Source organism: Arvicola amphibius, chromosome 2 (genome assembly GCF_903992535.2).
Source record: "Arvicola amphibius chromosome 2, mArvAmp1.2, whole genome shotgun sequence".
NCBI lineage: Eukaryota > Metazoa > Chordata > Mammalia > Rodentia > Cricetidae > Arvicola > Arvicola amphibius.
In genome coordinates, this window is record NC_052048.2 from 143,331,977 (window position 1) to 143,344,240 (window position 12,264).

At 44.5% G+C, this 12,264-nt stretch overlaps 1 protein-coding gene across 1 annotated transcript in view; it reads left to right on the top strand.

The window, feature by feature from the left end:
* Positions 1-11,279: 11,279 nt before the first annotated feature.
* The window catches only part of Igf2bp3 (insulin like growth factor 2 mRNA binding protein 3), a 145,110-nt gene continuing 144,125 nt past the window's right edge, over positions 11,280-12,264 (top strand). Inside the window, exon 1 of the mRNA XM_038318613.1 lies at positions 11,280-11,572. Within this exon, the coding sequence (XP_038174541.1) occupies positions 11,398-11,572 (175 nt within the window). The 5' untranslated portion in view covers positions 11,280-11,397. The remainder of the gene's footprint in view (positions 11,573-12,264) is intronic.

Sequence of the window (12,264 nt, forward strand, 5' to 3'; positions counted from 1 at the left end):
AAAGTGCAGTGGTCCATAATCGGCAGTCCCCACCTTAGCGTCCCTGCTGAAAACTGAATTCCGCAAATATTTGCCTACGGTTATTCTGGCCTTGTGCGGTAAAAAAAGGCAGAGGGCTGTATAAATCCTTGAACTTTTTTTACAGCCGTGGAAACAAAGGCCTAGGAGATGGGAAAAATGTAGACCTGGGGTCACAGCAGGGTCAGTGTTGACAGCTGAGGACGGCCATATGATTTATAGGTGGATGGAGTTATGGAAGAACCTTTCCAACAGGGGCACAGCCAAGGCCTCGAGTCATCAGCCTGGGTCACTTCGTGCTTCTAGTCAGGGTGAAAGCCATGAGTGCTTGTGGCCAGGGCCACCATCGCCCAAGCTTTCTGCCAGTTGTCCTCCAACTAATTCTTCAGGAGATGAGACCAGAGGGAACTCTCTTAATCACACACTGGACACATACTCACGTGTTCATGTGCGCACACACATGAGTAAATAGTAATGTATACTCCCTCCCACCCCCTGAAAGAATACCAAAGCAAGAGTGAAGGCTCAAGCTTACTAGGAAGTGACATAGGAGCAAATATAAACATTACATTTTTTTCCAGTTTGATGTGGGGAGGACTGGTCTAGCTCACCACCAAGAGTGTGCAAGGCAGCTGTTTGTAAAGCCCTGTTCCTTGGTCCATGAGACTGACACAGCTGTGCACAGAAGCAAGCTTTTCAAGAGATGAGTGACATCATGGGACCCTCTCCCTACCCCAGCTCTTTACATCTGATGTCACCCGTCAGGCAGACACTGGGAGTCAAAGCAAGGGCCAGCACATTAGACAGACCTCTGGGTGGCACTTTCAGATCCTGGCTGAAGTTCCTGAGGCGAAGCAGGTGGTTTTGTTTCCACCATTGCGTTTTCAGCAGTAGCTGGCAACGACAGCCAAGACTTATGTCCAAGAAATATGAAGGTGCCGGGCGGTGGTGGCACACTCCCTTAATCCCAGCACTTGGGAGGCAGAGACAGGTGGATCTCTGTGAGTTTGAGGCCAGCCTGGTTTACAGAGTGAGTTCCAGGACAGCCAGGGTTGTTACACAGGGAAACCCTATCTGAGGGGGGGGGAAAGAGAGAGAGAGAGAGAGAAAGAGAGAGAGAGAGAGAGAGAGAGAGAGAGAGAGAAAGGGTATTGATACTGGACAAATCTTGCTCTTGACTCTCTTTCCCTGAAAATAAAAATAGAAAAAAAAAAAAAAAAAGACATCACCACGATCTGAGTCAGGTTGTCAGATGATGCCATCCAGGTCACCTTGTGGCCATCACCCAGTATGTCTGCCTGCCTGCACTGACCTCACTTCGTCTTACTTTCCCCAACTGGAAGACGGATGGCTAATCTTGCAGCCCCTGAAACTCCCTTATGAAATAGGTTCAATCTAGAGTCATAAGTCATGTAAGAGACAAGCTCTGTGTAACTCACCAGCTACTGAACAGTTTCTTTACATAGAACCTTTGGCATCTATGTGTAGATGTTTTCCCACTTGGAATCTTCTAGTACTAGGACCTAAGACATACTACCCAACTACTTTCTGTTACTGTTACGTAAAGACAGACTAGTCTCATTTCTTGGTTTTCCATCCATTCCAGCTTGGACTTTTGAATATAAAGTTGTAAAAAGAAAATGTTGGGGGCTGGAGAGATGCTCAGTGGTTAAGAACATTGCCTGCTCTTCCAATGGTCCTGAGTTCAATTCCCGGAAACCATATGGTGGCTCACAACCATCTGTAATGAGGCCTGCAGGCATACACGCAGAAAGAATAGTGTACAATAATAAATAAATAAAAAGGAAATGTTGTTATGCACACTAGGGTTCGAAGTGTGGAATTTACAATTTCATATTACACTGCAGAATATTTTTTATTTTTACTTTTGAAACAGGGTTTCTCTCTGTAGCCCTGGCTGTCCTGGAACTTGTTCTGTTGACCAGGCTGACCTCAAACTCAGAGATCAACCTGCCTCTGCCTCCTGAATGCTGGGATTAAAGGCGTGAGCCATCACTGCCCGGCTTTGACATAATATTGTGTTGTGTGACAACTGTGTATGTGTGCCTCAAAAATCTAGAAGAAAGAACTTTGGGTGTTTTCATCACAAAGAAAGGATACATGCTTTAGGAGCTAAGTAATTAAATTTGATTTAAACAGATATTAAGTATATTAATATTATGTATTGAAATGATATAGAATGCTCCAGTTATATTTGTAATTTTCGTTATTTATAACAGCTAAAATTAAAATAAAAAACCAACAAAATCAGTTTAGGAGTTTTGGTAAGTGCTGTTAAATCTGGCTTTTGGGTTATATACTACAAATTAATCCTCAGATGACAGATTTTTATAATAACTCCAAGTCTAGATAGCCTTCAGTAAAAAAGCAATTGTTTTTGATTTTACACATAAAGTTACATGAACTGGAAAGTCAAAACCAAAACAAGAAGCTGAAACAAACTATTATACAATTGATTCTTCCTGTAATTAGCAGTAATTATGTATTAACTGCACACCCACATTTTTATTCTTACCCATTTGTAAATAGTACACTAAAGTTGACTAGTGGATTTTTAAGACATTTAAGAGTTAAAAGAATTCCATAAATAAGATTTTGATCTTCTTTTCCGTTGTTATCGTTTTGCTTGTCTATAGCAAATTTATTTCTGTTTATTGCCCACACCAAGACAGTGCTTTAGGTTCATACTGAATTAGTAGCCCAAGGTCGTGTGTAAAGAAAACGAATTCATAGCTGGGTGTTGTGAAATGCACCCTTAATCACAGCACTCTGATCTCTGAGCTTGAGGACAGCCTGGTCTACAGAGTGAATTCTAGGACAGCCAGGGCTACACAGAAAAACATTGTCTCAAAAAGCCAAAAAGAAAAGAAAAAACAAAAAGAAAAAGAAAAAAAGAAAGGTAGAAAAACAAATTTACTTTCTAAAACAAAAACAGTTTGGTTTGCTTAAAAGCAGTGGTCATTTACCTGCTTACACGCTCCTTGTGCAAAATGTTTGTTATCCTCGTGGCATGGGACTGTCCCCTCCACTTTGTAATGAAATAATATAGGAATCCTTAATAACTAAAGGGGCTTTATAACAATACTCGGAGGGGCTATCACTGGATTGAAACATCATTCTTCATTCCTAACCGCTCAGAGCTTTATTACTCATTTTCCTGGAAACAACATTAAAGTTTATTCCCAACTCCCTTAACACAGTAAAAACATAACAAACCAAGACAAAAATAAATTACAGGACGCAGATTTTACTTAAAATGTTTTCTCTATTATTTCAAAAATTGTTTTCACAAAAGTAGATCGATATCTTTGGCTCTTTTTTCATAAGGGTATTTTCTATAATTCTATTTACTTTATTAGACTGTTCACACGTGGATTATGTACACGTAGCCAAGAGAAAGGAATTATGATGACTTTACATTTTGTGGCTAAACTGCACATTTATCAAAATATGTAGTCAGGATTACTTTTATTGGTCTTAAAGTTAATTATATTTATGCTTTAATAATACTGGCAATTTTACACATATAATACTAATATTTAAAAAAACAGATCTAGAAAGCTACAAAGTTGAAAAGATGTTTGCATTATTTTAGTGATCATACATTGGATGTACTAACAGCCTCTAATTCCAATTCAGTCTGCCTTGGTAGCCTTATCCCTCCAGCTTTCAAAACATCCCCAAGAATTCTGATGGCTGAGGAAAAATCCTTTGAAAATGTTGCCTAGCCACCTGTTTTAACCTGCAACCTCACTTGAACACAAGTTACAGCTTGCTTTACACCACACCTTCTCAGACCTCTCCAGAGGGCTTCTCAGCAGATGTGCAGAGGAATCTCGGTGTTCAGGGCAATACTGACGGCAGCCCATCCCCAGATAAAACTGCCTTCAGCAGGAAGATTTGTTCCTGAGGGAACAGAGACATGCTGCCTTTAGCTTGGATGTCTCTGTCACGGTAAACTCAGCTTGGCTTTATGTTTTATTAGTATTTAAAACAAAACTCAATTTAATTAGAAACTTTCAATATTGGCTCTGGCTCAAGCTAAAATTTGAATGTATTTCTATGGTTGCTAAAGATAAGCACCTTTAATTTACCTATTGATATTTTGATTTTTAAAATTTTTTTCTCTTTGTTTTTTTTTTAAATACATGGCCATGCATTTCAGTGAAAAACAAAGATCAATTTGAATTGTGGCAGTACAGAATTATAAAAGCAAAGAAACTGAGCCAGGGCATAAAATTCTAAGTAGCTTTCAAAAAAACAAAAGCAGTGACATCTCTCTGGACTTACAGTCCATAACCAAATGTGAACAGTATGCCAGAAATCATGCCTGTGAACAGTATGCCAGAAATCATGCCTGTTTCTGGTATTTTTCCTGACTTTGATGGTCTGTTATTTTGTTCCTGTCCCTTTTATGAATTAGGTTTAGTGACTGGACTAGAATTGGGATGCTTGGGAGAGAAGAGTCAGAGTTACTTCAGGGAAATGGGGGATTTTCAACAGTAACATGTTTTATTTTTGTTTATATCAAATACGCATTTTTAAAAGTCCTCATGAGTTTTATAGAAAAAGAGCTAGTTGCTTCTAAATTTATGAAAAAAATATTTTCCAAGTCTATGGAAATCCTAGAAAAACATTTCAGATTTTAAGTAGATGAGAAATCTACCTTACTATGGAAAAATATTTGGGTTTTTTTTTTTTGAGAAAATTTTTTTTTTAAAAAAATAGATTACCTTAATGATTGACGCTAGACCTCCAAAAATTAAATTAAATAAAATTTCCATAGACAGTTCCAGTTATTGATATTAAATAAAACCTCCATACAGACACAATTTTCTCTTTAGGAAGGCAGGGGTTAACTGCTTACTCGTATATGCCTGTAAACTCAGCGCTCGGGAAGCTGAGGCAGGAGAATCACCAAGTCAAAGTCAGCCTGGGCTACAAAACAAAACAAAACAAAACTCACTAAACTTAGTTGATAAAAACCAAACCAAAACAAAAAACCACTAACATTTATATTATTAAACTACACTAAAAAAAGTGTTTTACCAGTGTCCTAGGTCAACTTTGATAAAGATCTCGGATTAGTCTGTCTTTAACGATATCCGATGGTGCCATGCTCTTTATGAGCTTCAGCTGGAAAGTTCTGACATCAAATCACAGGCTCGAATTTGCACGTAGCTTGGGCTTGCCCTTTAAACCTGGGGTCATCAGGCAGAGGCTCAGTTGCAAAACACGACTGAGCTTAAGGAGTGAATTTCGCTGAGTAAAGTGGACATGGTAATGCGACGCCATTATTTTGGCAAGTAAAGACTTAGAAAACGTTTGCCTTATTAAATCTAAAAATGACCTCTCTGTGTACTGAGAGATTCATCTGCTGGCCCCAAGGGCTACCTAGGAGGGGCTCTGTGTTGTTTCATTAAGAAAACTTTAATTCCTAAGGTTTGGGGACTTTGTTTCTGGGATGGGACAGTCCAACTGTGCGCACAGTGACTCAAGATGTGTCTTTGAATTGCAGAAGTCAGGAAATGCTGAGCAGTGGTGAGAGCCCCACTGGCCCCCAGCTCTCCCGGATTTAGTGAGGAAGCCTAGGTCTGGACTGTTCTCTGCAGAAGACTTTTCACGTTGGTTTCTGACTCATTTCACCCTGTAGTCAGTACATTCTTCTCAACCCTTCCTTGCACTTCTGTTGTGCAAGGGAACATGCACAATAAATGAGTTGCAACCGATCAATAAGTTTAAATACCCAACCCTCTCCAGCCTCTTCAGGCCCCTCCCCCTACAAACAAATGCCTCGCTCTTTTGTTTTCTATGGTTGGTCTGGAGCTACACACAACTCGTCAGTCCCCACCACGTCTTTTCATGAAAGGTCTCATTCTCCCGTTGCAGAGAAGAATGAGCACTTTACAGTTTTCGCCACAGGAAGCAGTATAGAACAAGATACAGTTGCAGAAAGTGGAATTTGCTATCTACTACTTAACATAAAGTTTACAGGCAGATGAAATTCCAATTTCTGACTTAAAGGTGAAAAGTTAAAACAGTAAATTTCTCAACCAGATTGAAGAAAAGTACTATTTGTATAAACTTTTGTTTTTGAGAAAACATTTGAAAATAATCTCAGGTTTTGGAGTTTTGGCTTGTCTAGATTAATCTTGGAATTTATTTTACAAATGCAACTTTCTCTTTAGAATTCTTAATTTTTTTTGTATATTGCATTGTTTTAAAGTTTCTCAGATATGGGCTTTTTAAGATTTTTGCCAAGGTTGTTTTTAAGCTTTGTACTTTAAATTCAGTCTCTAAGTTTTAATCAGTTTGTTCATCTCAAACCATTTGTGACTCTTCCTGAGTGACTTTACATAAAAAACACCATTTATTAGCCACATTAGTGACATGTAGCTGAATTAAACAAGATCTGAAATGATTACTTCTAAGTTCTTATTTAAAATTTATTTTTAAAAGCTGCTTAAATGACTGCTACAAGACATGGTACATGGTAGTTTGTTAGTCTGTTATTTTAATTCGATTTTAGAGTTTAGATCTAAACAGTAAAGAACTAAACAGTTTCCTCAAAAGCACATGAAGATAATGTGACCCACAGCAACTGAAAGTTCACAATACACAGAAAATTCTTTGATCGTTCTGATTTAAACCGTTTTCTTCAAAGTCTTAAATATTTGCTGAAGAATAATCTTTTACCGGTTTTTAACTAAACCGAGCCACCCCCCCTTGCCAAGACCGTAAAATAATTAAAATTATCTGCGGATAAATTTGTTATTTTTCTAATTGGTTCGTTTTTTTCTCCAGATAAAGATTGGTATTTTATGAATGTAGACACATCAAGCAAAATTATAACTCCTTTTTTGTCACAACCAGTTTTGATCATTGTACGAGAAAAAAAATAGAAATTTATTTATAAACACAAACCCACCAGCACCTAACTCGCACATTGTGTATGTTTACCTTCTCGGCTACCGAAGTTATTTATGATTATTTCGTTTGTTTCGTATTTTTCCAAGCCAATTTCGTATTTATTTTTTCTCACCGTCTCCACCAAACGTCAGTGAAATTAGTACATTTCAGCTACAGAAATCGTTACTCCTTCAAGGTCGTTTTCAACTTCATCGGTCTTAGGGCAGCTTCAACGTGGTCCGGGCAGAGCTGATGATTTTACCCGGAATTTTTCGTTTGCTTTTTTTTTTTTTTTTCCTTTTTTTTGCAGGTTGTTTGGTTTTGCTTAAAACAACGCTGCGGACCACAATGGGAGTTGGGCAGGGAGGGTGCTGGACGAGGTCTCTAGATTAGTTAAGCTCAGGCACCTGGGAAGGTTTGGTTGCGGTTCTTTGAAATGAGAATTAAAAAAAAAAGGGGGGGGGGGGAGCACGGCTACATTCGAAGACCTAAAGGAAGAGTCCAGCGGCACTGCGCGTGCGGACCCCGGCCTCCCAGGTTAGCCCCGCGCACCACGCGCTGCGGGACCGGGCGAGCAGTTAAAGAGCAGGGCGCCGCGAGCGGAAGCCCACCCCTCACCCACAGCCCAGCCAACAAGGGAGCAAAGGGTTATTTTCGCGCCACAAAATATGCAAATACAGGGGCGGCCCGAGGGCCAATGGGTGGAGACCAGCGAAGACTCCGGAGGCGGCCGCTGTCGACGATAGGCTCGCTGCCTCCACCAATGGGCGAGCGGCCCCAGCGAGGGCGGGGCCTCCCCCGGCGTTGGGTGCGGGTCTGGATTCTGCGGGGCGGCGGGTCAGCTCGGAGCTCCGCCCTAGGCCGCTTTTCCGCGCTGTCGACGGCCGCCCCGCCCGGAGCAGACGTAGCGTTCGTTCCCCCTCGGTGGGGACCGAGCATCCTCGAGCGCGCGCCTTCCTGGCGCGTCACTCGCAGGCCCCACGCGTGGATGCGGCCGGATGGTCAGGGTTCCGGGGCGGGCAGCGGCCGATGAGGACCTTCCCCAGTGTGCGATTCGAGGGGCTCGCCCGCTTTGCGCGGAGCTGGAGAAAGGAAACAAACCATCCCATCTTTTCTGTTCCCGGACACCATGTTTAATACAGATAGAAGTGACAGATTCTGGAGCGAGAGCAGTCAGGTCCCTGATCTCGCCGCTGGTTTGAACGGAGTGAGTTCGGGGGAGCGGTTCTCTGGAAGAGTGAAATGTGCCCACCCGCGCGAGGGTATCAGGCCGGGGCCAGAGAGCCTCAGGGCCGCCCTCTGCTTTGCCTACCCAGCTCAGCTCACAACCTGTGGATACAGCAACCATAACGAACCTTCTAGGCATATCAACCATTTTTACTTTTCCAGGCCAGTAGAAGAGATGCAGCTGTTGAATGGGTAAACAGATGGGTGCAAGTCCTTCCTCCGTGGAATTGATATTAATTAGGGACTTAGAACTGCTGAAGAGTCTGGAGTAGTCTACACACAAGCAATGTGAGAAAATTCTTTAAAGCATCTGCATAATTTACGAATTTAAAGTCACACTGACTGACTTCATATTGTTTCTAGAAAAGTAATCAAAGATGTTTTTTGTTTGTTTTGTTTTGCGCTCGAAAAGCTAACAATTTAGTCAGTTGTTTTATTTATTTTTTTTTAAATTTTGCCATGGAGTAGATACTCACCCCTCAAATGCTTAGAGAATTGAAAGTGGGCTGTATCCACCTCCCTTTTTGATGCTTGAACTCTATTACTGGAGTGTTAGGGTCCTAGCCAGAGTATCCAGTTTGTTACAATAGTAACATTAAATTCACAGGAGTCAGGGAACATATTCATTAAAACACCACACACGGTTTAAATTCCAGCTGTTAGGATTTGTTTGACAGTGACAGTCAACCATGGGCTAATATTTATAGAAAAATAATTTATCCCATGCTTTTAAAACAGTTATTTCGTTAGGTCTCATTTAAAAAAAATAAAACCAAACACAGTTAATTCAGAAAAAGTCAGTACAATTTGATAGCAAGCTGATCAATTTGTTGTTATGAAAAATTACTAAGTTATGCGATCAGACTCTTAAAGTGATTTCAGAAAAGCTAACATTACAAATAAAAACATATTTCTCCAGCTAGGCTTTGGATACAGGATGAAGTACTACAAAAGTAAATTCACAAATTGTATACTGATATTTTTGAATGCCACAGAAGCTAAAAGGAATACATATTTTCCTTGAGATCCGTTTTTCTTTCAAAAAATATTAAGGCGAAGATTAGCTCTTTAGATAGCTAAAGTTAGCCATAAAAAAATTTCACCTCCAAAGGGTCCGTTCCAGATTTCCAATAATTTTAAACACCGTGTCAAAAGTACACGTTTGCCCCATCTCACAAAGACCATTTTACTGAATTAAGCTTAGATGAAAATACTGTTTAAGTGTGTTTACATTTATACAGTTGGATTGGGTTTACTTGGCAGGAAAGAAAAACCTGTTAGAAAGAACAGTTGCATTTAAAATGGATGATCTGACACCTTCCGGTTACTTAACACAAAATTGTAAGTTCCTTTTAAAAGACAAAATGCAAATAATCTAGCTCGTACAATAATCCCACGTTTGAAAATAAATTGCTACTCGTCTTTTTTGAGAGGAACACTTTAAAGTGTTTATAAGGTTTTTGACAGATAAGCGCACCATATCAAGTTATCAATTGCTGAAGACGTTTGAAGTATGAAGCACACATTTTCTCTATTCACGTTTCTACCAGCAAGAGTAGCAAAACATTAGATTTTTGTCTATTTCCAGGCTACAAAGAACTTAATTTTGGTCATCAAAATCCATCAATTTATCTTTTCCATAAAATACCTGCTGAAAATATATCACAAGTTATCTTGTGAAGCCTTTGAGTAGAGCACACAACCATTAAACCACAGTCGAAGGTGCCCACAAGGACAGGGACACTGCCTTTTTTCCTCATTCTTGTTCTCCGGCTCACATTTTGTAGGCTCAGGAAGGCTCCACCGGGCCCAGACCCAACCTCCCCCCCCCCCCCCAACCACCATTGTGCTCATTACCTACAGGGAAAATAATGAATGGCTCGCACGGTCAAAGGAAGGCAGAAAGAGCCGAGGAACAGTTCCCTAGCGCGGCCACCATCGAGGGCTGACGCTGAGCGGGGTTCCATGAGAGTCCCAAGTTCTCAAACTAAAATTATTTAAATAAAAGTAGCAGAACTCCTCGACCCTCCCCCTTCAAAAAACCACAGGAAGCGAGGGTTTCCCTTTAAGTACCGACTTTTCCCACTCGGCCACCCCTAGCCCCGCAGCCTCCGCCCCGCGCCCCTCCCCCACGCGGCCAGCCCGCCCCCGGCCTCATTTATCCAGAGCCTTCTCGCAGCCGAGCAGCCAATGAGAGGCGAGGCGCAGAGCCACCCGGAGCGCAGGCGGAGGAGGTGTCGCGCAGACACCCGCCCAGGACGCCGGCTCCCCTCCCCCCACGCCGCCCCGGGCAGCCCAGTTCGCTAGGTGCCCGGGGCCCTCGAGGGGAGCGGCGCTCTGCCCCGGGGTTCCACTTTCCCTTGTCACCAAAGCCACCGATTGAGAGTTCGAGATTGTCATTCAGGTTTCGTTGTTAAGTGACCCATTTTTCAAAAATCGGATGGTTAAAACTACGGTAACTGCAACGGCGGGACCCCTTAGCCTTTTCCTCGTCTTAAGAAAAACGAATCGAACCGCCTGGCCCTCCCGAGGCTCGGACCCTTTCGAAACTCGCCGTGCCAACCGCGGCCCGCGCCTGCTGCTGCGGCTCGCCGCTCTCCGCCCCCTCCCCAGCTCGGGGTCCCTGGTCCAAGCTCGCGTCCCCTCCCCCTCTCGTTCTCTCGCTTTTTTTTCTTTCCTCCGAAACCCACTCTAATTGAGGCGCTGGGATTCCTCACGTGAGACGTTGATTTGTAGTTTGAACACGTGGCTCATTCAAAAAGCCGGACACTCGGAGCGGCTGCCCCCGCCCCACTCCCTCCGCCGCTGCCAGTCACCCCTCGGGGTTTTTTACGGGGAGGCGGCGCCTGCCCCACGTAGTGTGATATTTTCACAGCCCGCTGGCCGCTGCCAAAGGGGTTGGGGAGGAAGAGACAAAAAGTAGTTTCCCCCCGCGCCTCCTCCTTTTTCTCTCTAATCCCGCCTCCTCCCCAGAGTTAGGAAGACTCGACGCTGGGCTCGTCGCTAGGCTTTTTCTTTCTCTCTCTCTCTCTCTTTTTTTAATACCCAAAAGAGGAAAAAGGACGCTGGGATCTGATTTTCGCCCGCCGCTCCGGTGCTCGGGTCATTGGGTGTGGGTTTGAAAGGCAAGACGAGAGGAACAAAACCCACCGACTCCATCCACCGCCGTGGGTGCTTTTAATTTAGCATTTTCCTCGGTTTTTAAAACAACCTCTCTTCACAATGAACAAATTGTACATCGGGAATCTAAGCGACCACGCCGGACCCGCGGACCTGGAAAGTGTCTTCAAGGACGCTAAGATCCCAGTGGCCGGCCCCTTCCTGGTGAAGACGGGCTACGCGTTCGTGGACTGCCCGGACGAGGGCTGGGCCCTCAAGGCCATCGAGGCGCTTTCAGGTGGGGCCCGAGCGCGTGGTCTGGGCGTCCCCGTCGCCGCAGCTGCCATCCGGGACCGGGATTGCGGGGGAGGGGGGGGGATAGACGGGCTGTCAGCCGCCGGGGCGCGGCGCGTGTGCAGGCCGGGCCAGGCGGGCCTCGGGGCCCAGCGTGGACGCCCGCTGGGCCCTCTCTCTACCCGCTGTCCCCCGGCGGCGGAGAACAGAAAGTGGCCTCAGCCCCACGCCCGAGGGAGGCCGCGTCCAGGCGGTCCCGCTCCACCCCGCCTCGTCCACCTCTCGGGGTCGGTGGAGCGAAAGGGGCAGGTGGGCGGCGGCGGCCGGCTGTCGCCAGAACGGCAGCCCTGCCACGCGCGGCGCCGCGGTCCGGGCCCAGGCGCCTCAGCCCGGATGCCCGAGGGGAGAGTCGCTGCGGGTGCCTTTCGGTTTCCCAGCTGGACTCGAGGCCGGCGCCTTGCCCGGCCAGCGCGTGTTGACCAGCACCCCGGCCGCCCCAGCTCCTCCTGGCACCCTGGCTTCTCAATCCCTCCGCCCAGTGTTCCAGGCCAGCCTGGACGTGGACCAGGAAGAAGGCCGCGCGCCCCCATCGCAGGCTGTTTGTTGGGGGTGTCCCTTTTGCAGACCGTGGGTTGCTGGGTGGCCCTCTGAGGGGGTCTGGAAGCGAAAATGTAACCCAAGTGGTGAGAGTCTGAC